This window comes from Leucoraja erinacea, chromosome 18 (assembly GCF_028641065.1).
Source record: "Leucoraja erinacea ecotype New England chromosome 18, Leri_hhj_1, whole genome shotgun sequence".
NCBI lineage: Eukaryota > Metazoa > Chordata > Chondrichthyes > Rajiformes > Rajidae > Leucoraja > Leucoraja erinaceus.
The window spans coordinates 6,856,027-6,879,091 of record NC_073394.1 but is presented as its reverse complement, the minus strand read 5'-3'; the positions used below and the strand labels follow the sequence as shown (position 1 = coordinate 6,879,091).

General features: G+C 46.9%; 1 protein-coding gene across 2 annotated transcripts in view; it reads right to left on the bottom strand.

The window, feature by feature from the left end:
- LOC129705600 (src substrate cortactin-like) overlaps nt 1–22,471 on the bottom strand; it is a 41,571-nt gene extending 19,100 nt beyond the window's left edge. For both annotated transcript variants that reach the window (XM_055649213.1, XM_055649214.1), the window contains exons 1-6: nt 22,311–22,471; nt 13,027–13,110; nt 10,341–10,414; nt 7,777–7,906; nt 3,644–3,754; nt 2,763–2,817 (exon numbers count right to left, since the gene is read on the bottom strand). In XM_055649213.1, coding sequence (XP_055505188.1) covers nt 2,763–2,817; nt 3,644–3,754; nt 7,777–7,906; nt 10,341–10,414; nt 13,027–13,110 — 454 coding nt within the window. In that variant the 5' untranslated portion in view covers nt 22,311–22,471. The remainder of the gene's footprint in view (nt 1–2,762; nt 2,818–3,643; nt 3,755–7,776; nt 7,907–10,340; nt 10,415–13,026; nt 13,111–22,310) is intronic.
- Between the last annotated feature and the right edge of the window lie 594 nt (nt 22,472–23,065).

Here is a 23,065-nt window from a genome sequence, read left to right as displayed (position 1 = left end):
TGTCCAAATACCATTATACACGTAAATACACACATGAATAAATACAAATCTGTACTTCCTAGTTGTGGATTTGAGCACTAGGGAGACATCTCCCCCCCCAGACCCTCCCCCATCTCATATACTCCCACCTTTTCATACAATCACCTTTTTTGATCCGTAAAAATATCTTGTCTTCAAAATTATATTGATCTCATTCTTGAAAGTAGTCAAAGCCTGAACATTGGATACGGAGGTTCTTTAAGTCAATTGTCCCCAGTCTGGAGGACAGTGCGGGGATCCCTGGTTGGCGCGGACTCGGTGCGCCGAAGGGCCTGTTTCTGCGCTGGATATCCGTAAACTAAACTAAAAAAACAAAACCATTTCTCCTCTTCTGAGTGCTCTATTGCCCATTCGCTTATCTCCTGAAAACTCCCAAGGTTAAGGCACTCCCACTAAAGGAACTAGCTGGAGTCAAACTTGCCGTGCGGGAGTATTAATAGGCATGGAGCTAATGATTAACAAGGTACAACAATCCTCATCCAAGTTATAATTAGTTCTATATCAGGTGTGGTTGCTACAGTTTGGATACTGGACTTAGCATGAAGATAGACAAAAAAAAATGCTGGAGTAACTCAGCGGCCAGGCAGCATCTCTGGAGAAAAGGAATGGGTGACATTTTGGGTCGAGGCCCTTCTTCAGAATGAAGTCGTCTGGAGGGTCTTGACCCGGAAAATCACCCATTCCTTCTCTCCACAGATGCTGCCTGTCCCGCCGAGTTACTCCAGCATTGTGTATCTATCTTTGGTTTAAACCAGCATCTGCAGTTCCTTCCTACACATACTGAACTTAGCATATTAACTTTGCATAACTTCCCTTTATTCCCTAATGCATGCTCTTCAGTCTGGAAAGAGCAGACATCTTTCAGATATAATATTTCCATGGTCTTGGCCACCAAGAATTTTTGAGAATTGATTTCCATTTGTAGTTTGAGTCCCTTTCACGTCAAGCAAAATATTACTTGAGTAACATTTTGTGAGATTTACGCCTATTGATCAGGTTTTGTGTCTCTCTCCCGTTTAAACCAGCATCTGCAGTTCTTTCCTACACAACCAAGAAGCAGCTTTATACTACTGGTTAGGTTAGATTTGGAGTCATGTGTGTGTAGTTCTGGACACCCCCATTGCAGGAAGGATGTGGCAGCTCTGAAAAGGGTGTGGAAGAGGTTTATCAGAAGGCTGCCTGGATCAGAGAGGGTAACAGCTATAAGGGGAGGTTTACAAACTTTGATTGTTTTCTTCAGACTGACGGAGCTTTGATAGAAATGAATACATTTATGGAAGAAAAGATAGAGGGGGCAGTCAGAATCTTTTTCGCCCCAGCGTGGAAATGTTAAACAGCAGAGGCGGGTCAAGATGAGGGGAGGAAAAGCTTGAAAGCAGATGTACGGGGCATTTTATTTTATATACAGAGAGTTGTAAGTGACTGGAACACGCTGCTTTGGTTGGTGGTTGAAGCGGACATGCCAATAGTGTTTAAGGTAGACACAGAACGCTGGAGAAACTCAGCGGGTGAGGCAGCATCCATGGAGAGAACGAATTGGCAACGTTTCGGGTCGAGACACTTCTTCAGACTGATGTCAGGGGAGGGGGGGTAGGACAAAGAAGGAATTTGGTGGAGACAGTGGGACAACTGGGAAGGTGAGGGTGGGAATGAAGAGAAAGCAAGGGCTACCTTGAAGTTAGTGAAGTCAATGTTCATACCACTGGGGTGTGAGCTACCCAAGCGAAATATGAGGTGCTGTTCCTCCAGTTTGCGCTGGGCCTCACTCTGGCAATGGAGGAGGCCCAGGACAGAAAGGTCAGATTGGGAATGGGAGGGGAAGGGGGGAGTTGAAGTGCTGAGCCACCGGGAGATCACCCTGGTTAAGACGGACTGAGCGGAGGTGTTCAGCGAAACGGTCGCTGAGCCTGCGCTTGGTCTCGCCGATGTAGAGAAGTTGCCACCTGGCAGTACAATAGTATTTAGAGAGGCTTTCAGACATGGAAAAGGGAACATGGAGGTAAATGGATCACATGCAGGCAGAAGGGATGAATTTAATTTGGCATCTAGCAGAGATACTGTGGGCAGAAGTGCCTGAATCTTCTGTACTGCTGTACAATTGCAAAAAGAAAAAAAAAAAAAGTGGTTTTAGATTGATGGCCTATTACTTTTCGTAATTCAATTAATTCCAAATTTTGAAAAAATGTATCAATTAAGTTGAAAAGTCTGAAGTAAGGTCCCAACTGGAAAAATCACTCATCCATATCCCCCTTAGGGTGGCTCAGCGCCAGAAACCCGGGCTTGATCCCGACCACGGGCGCTGTCGTTACGGAGTTTGTACGTCGTTCCTGTGACCTGCGTGGGTTTCTCCGGGCGCTCCGGTTTCCTCCCACACTCCAAAGGCGTGCAGGTTTGTCCGTCAATTGGCTTTGGTGAAATTGTAAATTGTTCCCAGTGAGTGTAGCACCGTGTTAGTGCGTGGGGATCGCTGGTCGACCCGGACTCTGGAGGGCCTGTTTCCGTGCTGCATCTCTAAACCCAACTAAACCTCACACAATCCATCGATTCTAATTAAACTAAAAACTAAGCTAAAAGAGGCTGCTTGACTGGGCTGGGCTGAAGGACCCGTTTCCACGCTGTAACGCTAAAGTGCTTTGAGATCATGCAGCAGTAAAAAGCAGATTTCCACATTGCATCAACAGTTTTCCAGTCTAAAATCCAAACAGTGAAAGCACCATACATACCTTTCTGCGATGAGTGTTTGACGGTCTTGCCTTCATATTCAAAACCCACAGCAGACTGGAAGAGAAGAGAATCGTTACATCACACAATGCGGATGCAAGGAACCGCAGACGCTTGTTCATTTATAAAGACACAGAGTGCTGAAGTAACACAGCGGGTCAGGCAGCAACTGTGGGGAACATGGATAGGCGACATCTTGGGACTGCCCATTAAAAGGTTCCCGACCCAAAACGTCACCTATCCATGTTCTCCAGAGGTGCTGCCTGACCCGCTGAGTTACTCCAGCGTTTTGTGTCTTTATTTTCTTCACACAATTTGCAGTGGGAGTACGAGCATATCCGATTCAAGAATTCAGACAAAGTGGTGAAGTGACCAGTCAGAAAGCTGGGGGCCATAGCCTTATGTGTAAAGGCAATAGCGCTCCAGCTGGTGGCACTATCATTAGAACCCATAGCGTTGTTTGTTTAAATTCCCACGCGCAAAAACTGACAGCGCCGTTTAAACCTGTAACGGGACAGGTAGATCAAAGCTTAAAAAAAAATCAGCCAGCTTGAAATTTAAAATACTAATAGATTTAATCTGCTATAATTTTTAGAATTACAGTATGACTTGTGTCCTTGCATTTAAGCAGCAAGAAACAGGAAGTCGGGCAGATTTAAAAAAAAATCCGTATTTTACTAAGCAAATCCATACATCCGTATTCTTATGGCAAATCCATACAACTTGGCAGCTCTGCATCATGTGTGTACAGACAATGTGGGCCGAAGGGCCTGTTCCTGTGCTGTACAGTTCTATGTTGTATGTATGGCCGCAGGGGAGGGGGGGGGGGGGGAATGTATATTGCAGAGTCAATTAATTAACCGCGGGCAACTGGAGTACTTGCCTTGTCCACCCGGTCCTTCTGCAAGCCAAACTTCCCTCCGAATCCTTTCGCCGAGTCCGTCTGAGAACAGTGCTTGGAAAGTTTGGCGATGTACTCGTGCCCGACAGCTGACTGGAAAGACAGACGGGTTCAACGTTAAAAAAAACAATTGCGTTAAACTCAAATAAAAGTGAGAGAGTCTGAGAATGGACAGGTTTCACCCCATTGTTCCTTTGTGTGGGGGGAGGCGGGTAAGGGGGAAACTGCTTTGGTCGCCTCCTCCATGGAGAGGCGACTTTTTCCAGGTCGCCTCCCCCATGGCCTAACAACGAGGATCGGCGCGGCCTTTCCCAGAGACGCGCCCGGGGCTTCAGCGACGGACTCTTGGCGTGGAGCGGGCGAGCCCTTGCTGGGGCTCGCCGGAGGGGAGCGCACCGTTTCGCTGGCCCGCGGCAGCCTGAAGAGTAATGCTCCAGTTGGCGCGGCGTCTGCAGCCCGGGATCCCCCTCGTGGGGGACCCGGGAGAAGAAGAAGCCATCACTGCCGGCCCGCGGCCAACTTCTACCGCGGACCTGGCATGGACTTACCATCACCCCTGGAGGGGAGCTTCGACTGCCGGCCCTGCAGTCTGCGGTGCTTCTGGCTGCGGCGGGGACTTTAAATCTTCGATCGCCAGCCTGCAGCCTACACCAACTTAAATCCACGGTCTCCGGTGGGGAAGAGCCGACTCTGGACTGGTCTGGACTCTGGTCCCGACCACGGGGGGAAATGGAGGAGGACCGGCCAAATTTGGTGCCTTGTTAAATTTTTATTGTGTATTGTGTGTTCTTTACACAGAGGTGACCACAGAGAGGAGGTACAACAACTCATCAACTGGTGTGATATCAATTACCTTCAACTCAATGTCAATAAAACAAAATAAATAACTGCGGACTTTAGGAAGAAACAGACAGCACACACCCCACTCACCATCAATGGCAGTGCAGTGGAGTCTGTGAAAAGCACCAAGTTCCTGGTAGTGCACATCACAGATGATCAGACATGGTCCACCAACACCATCTCCCTAGTCAAGAAAGCACAGCAACGCCTCCACTTCCTTTGACGGATGAGGAGAGCCGACCTCCCCCCTTCTGCCCTCACCACTTTTTACAGGGGTGCCATTGAGAGCATTCTTACCAGCAGTCTCTCAGTCTGGTATGGCAGTTGCTCTGCTGCTGACCAGAAGGTCCTACAGAGAGTGGTGAGGACAGCGGAGAAGATCACCAGATCACCCCAACCAGCAATCCAGGACTTATACCAATCTCGCTGTCGCAAGAGAGCAACCAATATCATCAAAGACACCACCCACCCAGCACACAAACTGTTCACCCTCCTACCATCCGGCAAACGCTACCGCAGCATACGGAGCAAAACCACCAGATTCAAAAACAGCTTTTCCCCTCAGGCCATCAGACTACTCAACACACTCAAGAAAATTCCATGAACATTACACAAACAATGACTGTCAAAATAACTTTAACTCAATGTCTGCAGTATGCTATTTGCACTTTTCTATATTGCACCTTTTATTATTGCACCTTAATAACATACCTCAAACTTTTACTACACTCTGGCACACTGTGAATATCTTATATAATGTATATGTCCATTGTCTATCTTTATTGATATGTAGTCTGTCTTTGTTATAAATATTACTTGCACATTTGGAGTATGGGGAAACGCAATTTCAATCCTCTGTGTAACTACTTGTTGCATTATTTGAATTGACAATAAAGTTTACTTTGACTTTGACTTTCTCATTGTACCGCTGCTGACAAATTCATTTCACTTGCACTTTATGTGCAATGTGACAAATAAAACCGTATTGTATTGTATCGTCCCGGACAGAGAGCTCAGCAGGTTTAGACTCGGTCATCTTTAGCTTAATTTAGAGATACAGAGCAGAAACAGGCCCTTCGGCCCACCCAGTCCGTGCCGACCAGTGTTCCCCGCACATTCACACTATCCTACACACACTAGGGACAATTTACAATTATACCAAGCCTACAAACCTGTACGTCTTTGGAGTGCGGGAGGAAACCGAACGTCCCACGCAGGTCACAGGGAGAACGTACAAATTTCGTACAGACAAGCTCCCGTAGTCAGGATTGAACCGTGGCGCTGTAAGGCAGTAGCTCTACCGCTACGCCTCCGTGCCGCCTCCATGCAGGAAGGAACTCCAGATGCCGGTTTACACCGAAGATAGACACAAAATGCCGGAGTAACTCAACGGGACAGGCAGCATCAGGAGAGGAGGAATGGGTGACGTTTCGAGTCGAGATCTGTCTTCAGACTCCGAGTCCCCTCACCCCAACTTGTCCATGAGCAGAGCTGTATGGGAGTCCCCGCCATGCTGAGAGACCCATGGGCTGAATTATCTTGCGTTAACACTGGAATCAAACAGTGCAACTCAGTCATACGGAATCCCCAACATTGCGCTGGCAACAGGTAGGAAAAAAAAAAAAACTCCTCCCTGATTCCACTGAAGATCAGAGCAGGCCAGTGCGAGGCGCATGGAATGCAAGGATTGTAGGCTTAAGGCCCGAGAGACAAAAGGGGAAGTCAGGTTAATTTTAGTTCATTATTTTGCTCAATGTCTTTATTTTTGTCTAAACGTTGATCTTCAGATTAAAAGGCCACGGACCCCAAATGATAACTTAAGTTTCTCTCTCCACGGAAGTATCGAGTTTGGCCAGAATTTCCTGTTTTATTTTTACAAACATTATTTTTAGTTGCACAAATTTGGTGTCTCGATTTGATCAGGGCACGAGAATGCAGCTGCCATGCTATAACCTCGTGAATGCTGCAGCAGTTAATAGACAACTCAGTCGTCAGCGGCAAGCTTCATTCAACCAACACGGGGCCTTACAGCACCAGGGACCCGGGTTCCATCCTGACTGCCAGTGCTGTCTGTACGGAGTTTGCAAGTTCGTCCCCTGATCTTGTGGGTTTGCCCCAGGGGCCCAGTTTCCTCCCACACTCCGAAGACGTGCAGGTTTGTAGGTTAATTGGCTTCGGTAGGAAGTGTAATTTGTTGTGTGTGTGTGCGTGTGTGCGCGCGTTAGAGTAATCGATGGTCGGCACGGGCTCAGTGGGCCAAAAGGCCAGTTTCCATGCTGTGTCGCTGTGTGTGTGTGTGTGGTCTTCAGCCTGGAGAAGGGGCCCGCCCCAAAATGTCATCCATCCTTTTACTCCAGAGATGCTGCCTGACCCGCTGAGTTACTCTAACACTTTGTGTCCATCTCGGTATAAACCAGCATCTACAGTTCCTTCCTACAGACCGTTTACACGCGATTTGGGAAGTGTTGGGTGGGGGAAAAAAGGAAATTTGTTGAAATAGCAAAAGAAAAACAAAATTGTTTCATTAAAAAAAAAAGTCATTGCAAAGATAACGAGAGTTCACTCTATAACACCACACTGGTTTATAGCAAGCAGATCCACTGTTCCTCTTCAATACGACTTCCATTTCTATCGTGTCCTGCCTTGCCACAAAATTCATGGTCTAGGAGCAGAATCAGGCCATTCAGCCCATCAAGTCTACTCCGCCATTCAATCACGGCTGAATTATCTTCCCCTTTCAACCCCAGTCTCCTGCCTTCTCCCCACAACTACCCAACACCCACACTATAATCAATAATCTATCAATTTCAGGCTTGAAAATATCCATTGCCTTGGCCTCCACAACAGTCTGCGACAATGAATCACACAGATTCACCCCCCTCTGACTAAAGAAATTCCTCCTCATTTATTCCCTTTCTAAAAGTACGTCCTTTCATTCTACGGCCTCCGATCCTGGACTCCCCCACTAGTGGAAACATCCTCTCCACATCCACTCGATACTGGCTTTCCGATGACACAGAGACACAGAGACACAGAGACACAGAGACACAGAGACACAGAGACACAGAGACACAGACACACAGACACACAGACACACAGACACACAGACACACAGACACACAGACACAGCGTTTGAAGAGTATTCCAGGATACTGAACAGGAGAGAAACAAAGAACTGCAGATGCCAATTCTCAACAAAAAAAGCTCTACAGGGGCTTAACAGGATTGGGATCTGCTCAAGCGCCGAAAATGTGTTTCAAAGTCCACATCCTTACCTTATCCATATGATCGTCCTGGACGCCAAATTTCCCGCCGTATCCGTGCGAAGCTTTAGGCCCGTCTGCTAATTCTTTCTGTTTGAGTGATTTATGCTCCTGGGAGACATTTTCTCTGAGCTCCTGCAAGCTGAGTAAAGCAAGGTATAGAATGATAAAGATAGGACCGCAATGCAAACAGGACAATAGACAATAGATACAGGAGGAGGCCATTCGGCCCTTCGAGCCAGCACTGCCATTCAATGTGATCATGGCTGATCATCCCCAATCAATACCCCGTTCCTGCCTTCTCCCCACATCCCCTGATTCCGCCATCTTTAAGAGCCCTATCTAGCTCTCTAGGAGAGCAAACATTGTCAAACCTTGCAGCCAGATCAAGCCCAACATTTGTGTGAACTCTGGGTCCATTTCAAGAGTGTTTAACCAACAAGGGGAGCAATTCAATCCTTACCTTTTTTAGTTTGGTTTAGAGATACGGCGCGGACTTGGTGAGCCGAGGGGCATGTTTCCATGCTGTATCTCTGACGATCCAGCGATCCCACCGTACACTAGCACTATCCTACACACAAGGGACAATTCACAATCTTTTACTGAAGCCAATTAGCCTACAAACCTGGATATCTTTGGAATTTGAAACCAGAGAACTCGGGGAAAGCCACGCAGGTCACGGGGAGAACACACAAACTCCCGACAGACAAGTGCCCGTAGTCAGGATCGAACCCGGGTCTCTGGTGGCGCAAGGCAGCAACTCTACCGCTGCGCCACCGTGCCGCCCTGCAGCAGCACAACGGGGCTGTTAACACAAGACTCGTAGATAACATAATAAACAACACAAACTCAATGTATTAGTAACCTACAATATCGATGCATAGACGTCTATTACTGAGCCTTCGGTTCCGTTTGTACCTTCCCTCTGCTGCTGCCTCGGCTTGCTCTCACACCCCAAAGACCACAGTGACGCAACAATAGAGCTGCTGCCTCACGGCGCCAGAGATCCTGACCGCAGGCATTCTGTGTAGAGTTTGTACCTTCTCCCCGTGTCCAAATATAGTTTTCCTCCCACACTGCCCAAGGCCTACAGGGTTTGTAGGTCACACAAAAAAGCTGGAGAAACTCAGCGGGTGCAGCAGCATCTATGGAGCGAAGGAAATAGGCAACGTTTCGGGCCGAAACCAAGGGTTTCGGCCCGAAACGTTGCCTATTTCCTTCGCTCCATAGATGCTGCTGCACCCGCTGAGTATCTCCAGCTTTTTTGTGTAACCTTCGATTCTCCAGCATCTGCAGTTCCCTCTTAAACAGGGTTTGTAGGTCAACTGGCTTCTCATTAAATTGCCCCTAATGTGTAGGGAGTGGATGAGAAAGTAGCGTGGACGGGTGATCGATGGTCGGCATGGACTCAGTGGGCCGAAGGGCCTGTTTCCATGCTGTAACTCTAAACTAAAATAAACATGACTGCTGCAAAACGGGTTTAATATCCAGAATTTGTCGTACGTTTACACTAAAGTAGAAAACGTAGACTCAATCACACTCTTTTAAGTGCTCGGATCAACCATCATCATGGAATAGTATGCGTAGGAAAGAACTACAGACTCTGGTTTAAATCGAAGGTAGACACAAAATCCGATCAGTAGGTGAAAAGCTCACTGAAGTGTGTAGGAAGGAACTGCAGACTCTGGTTTAAATCGAAGATAGACACAAAATGCTGGAGTAACTCAGCGGGACAGGAAGCATCTCTGGAGAGAAGGGTCGTGACGTTTCAGGGTCGAGATCCTTCTTCAGACATGGAATAGTCTGGTTGGTGATTGCACGCACGGCAGTTTAGTGTGATCTCGGGGCACATAATGGGTGGAGCAGTGTCGGACACTTCCATTGTAAAACAATTTCAGGATGCAGCAATATTGTGGCCAAGCCCAAATCAGTCTCCAGTCTTCACCAAACTCTGGTTCTCTGGTTCTCTCTCTCTCTACAGATTTCAATCGTGGCACAAGTTCCAGACATTGGGCACTCAATAGATAGAACACATACAGCACTGGCGTAACCAAAAAAGGTCTGAAGAGGGCCCCCCCCCCCCCCCCCCCCCGACCCGAAACATCACCCATCCTTTTTCTCCGGAGACGCTGCCTGACCCGCTGAGTGACTCCAGTGTCTATCGCGGGTATAAACCAGCTGCTGCAGTCCTTTATTTCTGCATTGAACACTCAATCCTTGCTTCCTGCTCGACAAGCAACATTCCATCCAGGAAGCAGCAAATCACTGAACACTTCCTGCCACAGAGCCACACCGAATGTTAGTAAGTGAAACGCACAAGTTTAGAAACGTCACCCATTCCTTCGCTCCAGAGATGCTGCCTTGTCCCGACTCTCAGTCCGAGGAAGGGGCTTGACCTGAAACGTCACCCATTCCTTCCTTCTGTCCCGCTGAGTTACTCCGGCATTTTGTGTCTATCTTCGGTGTAAACCAGCGTTTGCAGTTCCTTCCTACACATTTCGGTACGTTACCTGCAAGAGTAGAGAGCGCCAGGCAGGGCAGCATTACGTGCCACACTCCTGGAGAAGGATACTCACTTTATGTGGGCCTGGTGTCCGGATCCTTGCACCGTCTTGGCACCCCATCGCTGCTCCTTTTCAGACAAGTCGTTCTGGTTAACAAAAAGCAGGACAATAACTCTTTGACCCCGACTGACGTGCCGGTCGTCGATAGAAAGGAAACAGAAAAAATGGCGGTGCAATTAGCTCCGCTATAGCGTGCATTTCCACAACCGGAATTAGATAGAACGCCAGAGATGAATGCGGGAACACCATTGGGGCAGCATGGTGGTGCAGTGGTAGAGTTGCTGCCCTACAGCGCCAAAGACTCGGGTTCGATCCCGACTACGGGTGCTGCCTGCATGTAGTCCGTACGTTCTCCCCGTGACCTTGTGGGATTTGCTCCGGTTTGCGCTCAAACTCAAAAGATGTACAGGTTTGTAGGTAAAGGGCCTGTCCTACTTGGCGATTTTATTTCGGCGATTGCCGGCATCACAGCAGGGTCGGCAAAAGATTTCGAACATTTCAAAATCCAGTGGCGGCAAAAAAAATGTTGAGACACTTGAAAAAACACAGCGCGTCAATACGCTAATTTTTCGGTGACCTGATACATCGGCCAATGATGCCGGCAGTTGCCGGAAACAAAATCACCAAGTGAGACAGGCCCTTCAATTGACTTTGGTGAAGATTGTATATTGTCCCTAGTGTGTAGGATTGTGCTAGTGTGCGGGGATTGTTGGTCGGTGCGGACCCAGTGTCCATGCTGCATCTCTAAACTACACTACTTTGCATTAAATAGTCTGAATTGGTTATAAACAGTCCTTTTGTGTTTAGTTTATTGTCACATGTACATAGTGTACAACAGTGAAAAGCTTTTTGTTGCGTGCTATCCAGTCAGCGGAAAGACAATACACAATTACAATCAAGCCATCCACACTGTGCAGACACACGATAAAGGGAATTACATGAATCATGGACAGATTAGACTTCAGAGATAGCATGGAAACAGGCCCTTCGGCCCATTGAGTCTGCACAGAGCAGCAATCACCCCCCCTCACACCAGCACTATCCTACACACTAGGGATAAATTACAATTTACAGAAGCTAATTCACCTACAAACCCGTAGGTCTTTGGAGTGTGGGAGGAAACGGAGCACCCGGAGAAAACCCACAGCAGGAATGTATAAACTCCGTACGTGGCCATGATCGAACACGGGTCTCTGTCGCTGTAAGGCAGCAACTGTGCCACCCCTAATGCTGCCTTCTATTGGCACTTCTATTAGACAATGTAGCATAAAGCCTCCAGTATTTTTAGCTTGCAAAAACAAACAATAAAAACTTATTGCCGTTGTAAAGATCTTCACTTATTGAAATCCTGCGGAAATATAACTTTGTTACTGCGAGTCTGGAACTCTCGAAGTCCCTTTCCCTCATTGACACAATTGTTTTTCCAACCCGTTCTTCTATAACATGAGGGTTCTGATCTACACAACACAACTAAAGCAGAGCTACCTCTGCCTCTCAAATCACTGATGACACTAAATGCCAAGCTAGCTTCTCCTTCATAATCAGATAAGGAGTGCCATTGGCTACATTTAAGAGGCATTTAGACATTAACAAGCCAGGCATAGAAGGACACAAATTGCTGGAGTAACTCAGCGGGAAAGGCAGCATTTCTGTAGAGAAGGAATGGGTGACGTTTCAGGTCAAACGGATGTCAGGGGAGTGGGAGGTACGGAGATAAGGAAGTGTATAGATAAGAATGTGTTAGGTGTTAAAACAGGTCCCAGGGAATGGAGATCAAGAACCATGTAGAATAGATCACGGTCAGCTGGGAGAAAGTAACAAAGCAAACAGGGATAAAATGTAGTCGGAGACAGTAAGACCGGTGGGAGAACTGGGAAGGGGGAGGGGATGGAGAGAGAGGGAAAGCAAGGGCTACTTGAAGTTAGAGTAGTCAGTGTTCATGTCGCTGGGTGCTGCTCCTCCAATGTGCACTGGGCCTCACTCTGACAATGGAGGAGGCCCAGGACAGAAAGATCAGTGTGGGAATGGGAGGAGTGCTGAGCAACCGGGAGTTCAGGTAGGTTTAGGTGGACTGAGCGGAGGTGTTCAGCGAAACGATCGCCTCCCCTGCGCTTGTCTATCTTCGATGCAAACCAACATCTGCAGCTCTATCCTGCACAGATATAGGAGATGGTCCTAATGTGTGCAAATGGGATTAGTGCAGATGGGCAATAAGGATGGCATGGGCATGGCAGGCCGAAGGGCCCATTTACGTGCTGTATCACTCTGCAATTTCATTGACTGCTCTTGGACACACCAGGATGTTGAAAGCCAGTGTATCAAATCCAATCAAAGCTTAGTTTAGTTTTGTCTAGAGATACAGCATGGAAACAGGTCCTTCGGCCCATAGCCCCCATGCTGATGAACAATCACCCTTTCACACTAGTTCCATGTTATTCCTCTTTTTCATCCACTCCCTACACACATGGGGCAATTTACTGAGGCCAATTAAACCTACAAAATGTGCACGCCTTTGGAACGTGGGAGGAAATCGGAGCACCTGGAAGAAACCCGCGCTATAATAGGGAGAACGTGCAAACTCCACAAGGACAGCACCCGAGGTCGGGATCGAACCGGGGCCTGTGGCGCTGTGAGGCAGCGGCCCGGCCAGCTGCACCACCGTGCCGCACAGTTGTAAAGGAAACTCATAAATTCTTACCACAAAGTCAGGATCTGTATCCCAATCATCGCCATCATCTGGTGCTGACACAGAAATAGTCCGGCCTGCAGCTGCTTTCCACATCTGGAAAAGAGATTTCGTTCAGTTTAGTTTATTGTCACGTGTACAGAGGTACAGCAAAAAGATTTTCTTGCGTGCTAACCAGTCAGCGGAAGGACAGTACACGATTACAATCGAGCCATTCGCAGTGTACAGATAAATGATAAGGGAATAATATTTAGTGCAAGGTAAAGCCAGTGAAGTCCAATGAAAGATAGTCTGAGGGTCCATGATATGGTAGATAGCAGTTCAGGACTGCTCTCTGGTTGTGGTAGGATGGTTCAGTTGCCTGATAACAGCTGGGAAGAAACTGTCCCTGAATCTAGAGATGTGCGTTGATTTACATCAATTACTACAAAACACTGAGCAAACTGAATAAAAGATGCATTTGTATAGCGCCTTTTACATCCATCCAGGACATCCAAAGGTCCTTTGTAGCTAATGGTGCACTGGCAATTGTAAAACTGCAGACATGTCCAACACAAACACGAAAATGAAGGGATACCCTGTCTTCAACAGGTAACTGTGCAGGAAAGAACTGCAGGTGCTGGTTTACACCAAAGTTAAACCCAAAACGCTGGAGTAACTCAGGGGGTCACGCAGCATTTCTGGAGAACAGGAATAGGTGACATTTCAGGTCGAAACACTTCTTCAGGCTGATCAATAATACCGATCAATTTTGGCTGGAAGACCCAAACAATCGAGGAGAGGAGAGGAGAGGAGAGGAGGGGAGGAGGGGAGAGGAGAGGGGAGGAGAGGAGAGGAGAGGGGAGGAGAGGAGAGGAGGGGAGGGGAGGGGGGAGAGGAGAGGGGAGGGAGGGGAGAAGGGGAGGGGAGAGGAGAAGGAGAAGGAGAGGAGGAGAGGAGAGGAGAGGAGAGGAGAGGAGAGGAGAGGAGAGGAGGAGGGGGCGAGGACAGGGATGCGAGTGGTCTTAGATCTTGGAGTGTGGGAGGAAACCGAAGATCTCAGAGAAAAGCCACGCAGATCACGGGGCGAACGTACAAACTCCGTAGAGATGGCACCCGTAGTTGGGATTGAACCCGCGTCTCCGGTGCTGCATTCGCTGTAAGGCAGCAACTCCACCACTGCGCCACCTGTGACCCGCTCGTGTTGGATGCTTTCCCCGAGGCAAAGGGAAGTGTCGCTGGTGTAGGCGGGTGGGAGGCTGGTTTGCGTGATGCACTGGGGAGCTCTCTGCGGATGCAATGTCAAAGATAACTGTAGCCTCAGTGATGGAATTTCTCCCGATCCCAATCACAAATGAGCCAGGTTCATCCTGAGCGGCCATGCCTGGCTGTGGACTGCCCTGCCAGAGGAAACATTCCCCCGTCTCCACCTGTAAAACCAACACTTGACATCTGGACAGTACAGCCGTAGAGATGCTGCCTTACAGCGCCAGAGACCCGGGTTCGATCCTGACCACGAGTGTTGTCTGTACAGAGTTTGCACGTTCTCCCCGTGAGCTTTCCCCCGGTTGCTCCAGTTTCCTCCCACATTCCAAAGACGTGCAGGTTTGTACGTTAATTGGCTTCGGTAAATTGTAAATTATCCCTAGTATGCAGTATAGTGCTTGTGTACGGGGATCGCCGGTTGGCATGGCCTCGGTGGGCCGAAGGGCCTGTTTCCGTGCTGTATCTCTAAACTAAATTTCACTGCGACATTACAGTGCTCCCTTATACTTCTGTACACCAGCCAACATTTTGTCATCTCCCAGTCTGAAGAAGGGTCTCGACCCAAAACATCGCCCATTCCTTCTCTCCAGAGATGCTGCCCGTCCCACTGAGTTACTCCACCAATTTGTAAACCAGCGTCTGCAGTTCCTTCCTAGATATTTTGCTGCTCGAGTCTCAGGAATGGGAATGAACCACACGATTGTTTGACTCCGTGCCAAGAAAACAGATGGATAACATAACAGAAACCAACATTATTAACCTGCGGCATTGATTCAAGCATGCCACTCAAACCTTTTAATTTGGCTTGATCTCGGTGGCATGGCAGAAATTTTAAAGAGGCCATTTAGAAAGAGATTCGTACAGCGTGGAAACATGCCCCTCAGCCCAACTTGCTCACACTGGCTAACATGCCCCATCTACACTAGTCCCACCTACCTGCGCTTGGCCCATATCCCTCAGAACACGTCTTATCCATGTACCTGTCTAAATGTTTCATCAACGTTGCGATAATCCCTGCCTCAACTACCTCCTCTGGCAGCTCGTTCCATACACCCACCACCCTTTGCGTGTAAAAAGTTACCCCTCGGATTCCTATTAAACCTCCCCCCCCACCGCCTCCACTTGAAACCTCTATCGTCTGGTTCTTGATTCCCCCGAATCTGGGCATTTATTTCATCTTTTCCGGTAAGTCAGTAATTTATGCGATTATCACCCGTCGGCAGATCCAGTGTCACACTCCTGGCCAAGCTCCAGGCGTATCTGGGAGGATCACATTTCAAACATTGTTCTTCCGCCCCCCCCGACCAAAGAACGGCAGTCCATAAGCAAAACAGAAATCCTTACCAGTAAAGAATTTTCACCAAACCCACAATTGAAAAAAAACAACCAAAACCACACACACACACACATTCTTCTGTGCAGTAGCTGGAAAGGGACCTGACCGGCAGCCTTTGGTGACTAGGTTTTGCTGTTAGTCATTCTAATCCACAGAGCTAGCTGATGGGAGGATGGGGAAGGCAGCACTGAAATGTGCAGCTGCCTCCCACAAGGAAGAAATTATAGAGAATACTAACTAGCAGATTCTTCAGTGTGGGTGTCATCTGGAAACTCACCGAACCAGACACCTCAGGTTCGAGGCCCAGTGCAGGCAGACTTGAATTCTGTTTAATTTAAAGATGATGTGTATGGGAAGTCTTTTTTCCCTTTTACACAGAGAACAGGTGGGTGCCAGGAATACACTGCCAGGGATGGCGGTGGAGGTCGGTATGATGAGGGCATTTAAGAGGCTTTTGGATAAGCAGGGAATGGAGGTATGCTGGGATCAAGTTCGTGAGTTTATTGTCATGTGTCCCTGATAGGACAATGAAATTCTTGCTTTGCTTCAGCACAACAGAATATAGTAGGCATTGACTACAACACATGAATAAATAATCTGATAAAGTGCAAATAACAGATAATGGGTTATTAATGTTCAGAGTTTTGTCCGAGCCAGGTTTGATAGCCTGATGGCTGTGGGGAAGTAGCTATTCCTGAACCTGGTCGTTGCAGTCTTCAGGCTCCTGTACCTTCTACCTGTAGGTAGCAGGGAGTGGAGTGGGATTCGTTTAATTTGCCATCATATTTGGCACATGTGGCGGCACGGTGGCGCAGCGGTAGAGTTGCTGTCTTACAGCGCCAGAGACCCGGGTTCCACCGCGACTGTGGACGAGGGGCACGGGGCAATTTGCAGAGGACCAATTAACTAACAAACCTTTGGGATGTGGGAGGAAACCGGATCACCTGGAGAAAACCAACACGGTCACAAGGAGAACACGCAAACTCCACACAGACAGCATCCGTAGACAGGATCAAACCAGATCAGGCGCTGTAATAGCCCTGTCCCACAGTACAAGTTCATTCCAAGAGCTTTCCCGAGTTCTAAAAAAAAAATCAAACTCGTGGCAAGCACGGAGAATGAACGCAGCGGGTACATCGGAACTCGGGGACGTCTCTTAGCGACTCGTAACGCTAACGGCAGGTACCGGGAAGACTCGCTAATGGCAGGTAAGCACGGGAAGACGCGTGAAGATTTTTCAACATGTTGCAAAATGTCCACGAGAGCCCCGAGTACCGACGAGCGGCCATTACCGTAAATCTCCGAATTTGAATCAGGGCAAACTCGGGGGAACTCTTGGAATGAATTTGTACCGTGGGACAGGGGTTTAAGGCAGCAACTCTACCGCTTATTATGGTGCCAGGTGGAGACTCTTTCATCGCTCCATTCTAGACACTTGCCATATCGCACAGCAGAAGAGGAGCCTTTCTGTGTCCTGTCCAACACTATCCTGGATGAAAGTTAGCCGTTCATTTTCTCCCCCCCCCCATCATTGATGGCCTTCGCTGGTGGGGGCCAACTGGCTGAAATGGCGTCTAAACTTCCAAAGGACCTCCACTGTTTGCAGAGCGGCGTGGAGAGCAAGATCGCCCCGATATCCTGGCCGCTGAGAATGAAGGGGCATCTGGCTGGATGGGAGCTGGGGTTGTGGTCTGCACCCACACGCCACAGGCAGCGGACAGGACTGTTCGGTGAACTTCTGTAACATTGTCGGTGGCAACACCTGTGTGCAGCCTCGGTGAATTAAGTCTGCTGTGTGATTTTACCAGGTTGCATGCAAGAACAAAGCATTTCACTACAGCTGCAATAATGTATCACTGAGTATCATTGAAACATTGAAGATGCACAGAAACTCAGAGGGTGCAGTAGCATCTATGAAGCAAAGGGAAAAGGCAACGTTGCCTATTTCCTTCGCTCCATAGATGCTGCTGCAACCGTTTCTCCAGCTTTTTGGTGTACCTTCGATTTTCTAGCATCTGCAGTTTCTTCTTAAACACATAGAAACATTGAATCCTGGCCATCAAATCCTTCCTCCAATCCAATTCTCACTGCATCCAAAAACCCATTAATGTCACCAGCAAACATGCACGTGGACTAAACATTTTAGATTTAACTGCCAATAAAACTGAAAAATAAAACTCCACAGAAAAACGGCCAACAAAAGTTTGATTTGATTTTCCTCCCACTGACAAAACTCTGATGGCAGCACTGTGGGTAGAGCTGCTGCCTTACAGCGCCAGAGACCCGGGTTTGATCCCGACTCCTTGTGCTGTCTGTGTGGAGTTTGCACGTTTTCCCTGTTAATGCGTGGGTTGCATCCGGGTGCTCTGGTTTCCTCCCACGTTCCAAAGACATGCAGGTTTGTAGGCTAATTGGGCTCAGTAAATTACCCCTACCTAGTGTGTAGGGAGTGGATGAAAAGGGTGGATGACAGAACTAGTCGATGGTCGGCGTGGGCTCAGAAGGCCGAATGCCTCGTTTCCATGCATGAAATTTAAACCAAAACACCAGATATGTTGCAATATATTTTTTAATTTTTTTAAATTTTATCGTTTTTATTTTATGTGTGAAATGTTTAAGTTTTTATGTGCGATGCTCCGGTATTCCCTGGGAAACATCTTCTCATTTTGCACTGTACAACTGTTGCTTTGCAAGATGACAACAAAGGATGATAATGATAATATATGTAGCAATATATGTTGCAAGGTTGCACAGCAGTAGAGTTGCTGACTTACAGCATCAGATACCCAGGTTCAATCCTGACTACGGTCGCTGCTTGCATGGAGTTTGTATGCTCTACCCGTGACCCCGTGGGTTTTCTCCAGGTGCTCCTGCTTCCTCTCACATCCCAAAGACGTACAGGTTTGTAGATGAATTGGCTTCGTTAAAATCTGCCCGAGTGTGTGTACGATAGCACTAGCGCTCAGCGCAGACACGGTTTGGCCGAAGGGCCTGTGTCCACACTGTATCTCTAAATGAAAGCATGTCAGTTTTTAAATGGAAAGATTCATTCTACATTAAGAATTAATCTTTCAGTGTACGGTGTGGTACACAGGCCACCTAACCAAGCACATATGTTTCAGGGCTTGACAGGATTAGCTCACAGCGATGTGGCTGGATGACTCATGGTTGGAGTGCAGGAACCCAACTGGTGTAAGAGAGCAACGCTTTTGAAGATCCAGGTATTACTTCTCGTTCACAATGTAGTTGTAATTTATTATAGAGAATAAAAAATCACTTTGATGTATCAATGTAATCACATCAATATTTTGTTTTCTTTCAATAACCATAAGCATTTGATTTTGCTCATCAACTATTAAATGAATATCCCTAAGCAGCAGGCAGTAAAATAATGCTGCATCGTACAGCCCACAATGACTGTTCCGAAAATGATGCCAAGTTATAGAAAGAACTGCAGATGTTGGTCCAGACCAAGGATAAACACAAGACCAAGCAACTCAGCAGGTCAGGCAGCATCTCTGAAGAAAAAGGATGGGTGATGTTTTGGGTTGGTACCCTTCTTCAGACTGAAACCTCTTCCACCACCTCCAAATTTGCAATCTGAAGGAGGATCCCAGAGCGACACGTCACCTATCCTTTTACTCCAGCAATTCTGCCTGACCCGCTGTGTTTACTCCAGCACTTTACATTTACAGTATCTATGATGCCAAGTTAAACTGCTCATCTCTGTATGTACATGATCCATATCCCTCCACTCCCTGCACATCTTCCTGCTTATTTAGAGTCATGGAGTGATACAGTGTGGAAACAGGCCCTTCGACCCAACTTACAAACCCCGACCAACATGTCCCAGCTACACTAGTCCCACCTGCCAGCATTTGGACAATATCCCTCCAGATCTGTCCTATCCACGTCTAACTGCTTCTTAAATGTTGGGCTAGTCCAACAGCCTTTTAAAAGCCTTTTATACACCACTATATTATCTGGTTCAGCCCCTATGCCTGACAGCATGTCCCAGCTACCCACCAGCCTCTAAACAAAATAAAATGTAACCCCTCTGACCTCAAAGCTATGCCGTCCAGTATTTAACATTTCAATCCTTTGAATAAAAGATTCTGACTGTGTATCCTATTTGTGCATTTCATCATTTTATAAACTTTAATCAGGTCATTCCACAGTCTCCGAAGCTTCAGGAAAAACAATCCAGGTTCATCCAACGTCTCTGTACAGCTCACACTCTCTAATCCAGGCAGATTGATGACTAACAATGATCTATTCTACATTTTCCTTCGTCATCTCCTTTGACGTCTTGTTTCCCCCTCCCGTGACTCTCAGTCTGAAGAAGGGTCTCGACGCAAAACATCACCCATTGCCTTCTATCCAGAGATGCTGCCCGTCCCGCTGTGTTACCCCAGAATTTTGTGTCTAGCTTCCTGGTAGACCTCTACTGCACCCTCTCCAAAGCCTCAACATCCTTCCCGAAAGGAGCGGGCCAGAACGGCACACAACACTCCACATGAAGCCAAAGCAAAGTTTTAGGGGTGGGAGATTGCAACCTTCACGTGGTCCACCCTGTTTTTCGAAGAATGCAATCAACCTGGCGTGCACCAACAGAAGATCAAACAGAACAAGTTGTCTTAGGCTGAGCACACCATGCGCAAGAAGACCAAAGTTTTATAAAGTTGCAACTTGTCCGAATGACTCTCATACTCATCGCCCCAAAATACAAACGAGTAATTCAAGCATAGAACATTGCTCAGCATACAGTCTTCTGGGGCTGAGAATTCTAAAAACTATTTGATTTTGCTTATGATAAGTGTGTACCCATTTTCAGACTTGCCCATCACACAGGAATAGTTTCTAGGCAGCAACCCTATCAATCCCACTTACATTCTAGAAGGGTTCTCAAAAAGATTATATATAAATGCAAGCCAACTCGTATTAAGACCAGATCCTAGAGATTCATTTAAGCTCAACATGCAAAATTGTTGCAGTTAAACTTAGTTAGAGCTGCTTTAAGCTTCATGAATGCACCTAACACATTTACAACACAGAAGATTGAATTGAATTAACATTATTTTAAACTAAGTTTATATTTCCTGCTGATACGTTTGTTTCTCACACAATATGCATTGTCTATCCCCCTGCTAGCTGGCACGCAACAGAAGCTTTTCACTGTACCTCGGTACACGCCACAATGAATATCCAAAACATTAATTCCAAAAAGTTAGGAATGGCTTGCCTTCTTAAAACATGTACAGCCACAACCAGAGAGCAGTGCTGAACTACTATCCACCTCTTTAGTGACCCTCAGGCTGTCCTTGATCAGACTTTGCTGGCTTTACCTTGCACTAAACGTTATTCCCTTATCGTGTATCTATCTATACACTGTAAATGGCTCGATTGTAATCATGTATTGTCTTTCCACTGACTGCAACAAAAGCTTTTCACTGTACCTCGGTACACGTGACAATTAACTAAATGGAACTGAAAGTGAACTGAACTCTCCTGTCTCTAATAGTAGATAGTGTGCATATTCAAAAACAAGTGAATCATTATTGACAATGATCCAACATATACAAAGTAATTGTGTGCAAAGCAGGCTGTGCACTTTTATGCAACAAAGTACTATTTTAGCATTGTCAGAGGTATGAATGCTATAAAGTTAGCGTTCTCACCCTTCGCTGTAACCCTCCCCTCAAATTGACATTTTTTAAATTCCCAAGAAATACAGTAATTTGAACAGTGGAGGAGTTATCTTGATGTCTGAGCCAATGTTTCTCTCTCAAATGGACATTGCAATAACAGATTGTCTGCTCATTATCTCCACCGCTCTTTGCTGGAATTTGGTGTACACAAACTGCCTGCCCCGTCTCCTAGGACTGACCTTCTTGAGTGGGGCGGAAAGGCGCTATGCAAATGCAAATCTCTCTCTGATAGTTCCCAAAACGTTGGTGTAATGTGTTGATTCTCTTGCGCACCCGGAATTATTAGCAAAACATAGCAACACATTGTGCAATTCTATAATAAGACACAACTATGCAACAGGAAAGTTGTTTTCTTTAAATAAGCTAACAACAGAGGTCAGGGTCCCCCAATTAACTTCACGTTTGGAAATCCAGTTGTATTCAGGCGGCTTGTCGCGTTTGCAACAGGAGTCGGCACATTTCAAAGGAAGAAAGGTGGGAATTAAATGTGTTTTCCCCACCACCCCCACCTTGTTGCAAAGCGCTGACCGCACTGGGACTGCGCTGCTGTTTCCCAGCTCCAGCCCCACCCTAAGCTCCCAGGCTGGGCATCGACAGCTCACAAAACCCACCTCCTCTCTCCCTTTCCCCCGGAGTCTCGGCTCCCAGACAGAGGGGATGAAGCGGCCACGGTGAACCAAAGCCAGACAACAAAGCGATTGTAGCCAACTCCACAGCGCAGTACTTGGAGGCAAGGCGAGGGGAGGGGGAAGAGTGAATCTCCTCGGGTAGAACACACACCCACCCTGTAGATATAACAACCATGCTTCAATCACATTCATGATCATGAATACAAACAGAATCAATCAGGAATTGAAACAGAAAATATAACCCATGGCAGGCATTGCACCTTCCCATCTTGTCTCAAGGTATGTAGCAAGACTACCCACCCAGAGCAAAGTGTATGGATCTCTCTCTGTGTGTGTCTCTGTGTGTCACCTCCAAACCACAAGCCTGCATTCACTTACCTTGCACTCAAAGTTTTGCTGGGTTTCTCCCTTGCTTCTCCACTTCTCTTTTATTCTCTTTCTCTCTCTCTCTCTCTTTCTTCCCAATCTCCCTCTCTCATTATGCTGGATCCTTTGGTCGCAGTTTCCGTCTCTGCCCCGCACACACTTCCTGCACGGATCACGTGTGGGAATCAGCTGTTCCCATTTCCAGACCTCCCTTTCTCTCTCTCTCTAACTAATATCCCTCTGGCTTGCAGAGAGAGAGAGAGAGAGAGAGCTCCATGCATCCATCGTCCATTCAAAGACCTGCCCGTCTCTTCTCTCCTTGGTATAAACACGAAATGGAATTCAGAGATTTATAAAATGAAGTTGCAAATATTTTTTTTTCTTGAGTGCCTTTTGCAGCATCTAACTGAACAGCTAGCTCAGAATTTAGAGGTTATTTCCCCCCCCCCCCCCAAATATATTTTGTTTTTAATCTCTAATGCTTAATGTTCAATTTTATTTTTATTTTTTTTATTCTGGATTTTAATTCATGTATTGTGTGTTTTTAAATATATAATTTATGAAGCTTTTATAAGTGATATACTAAGATTTGATATGTATTTTATAATGTTTTTATATGCAATGTATGTTTATGTAATGTTGTTCCTTATCTGGACCTTGAGTCTGAAATAAATCAATAAGGTTTTTTTAAAATTATTATTATTATTATAGCAAGGTACGGCTGGTTGGTGGATCTGTTGCCTCACAGCACCAGAGGCCCAGGTTCA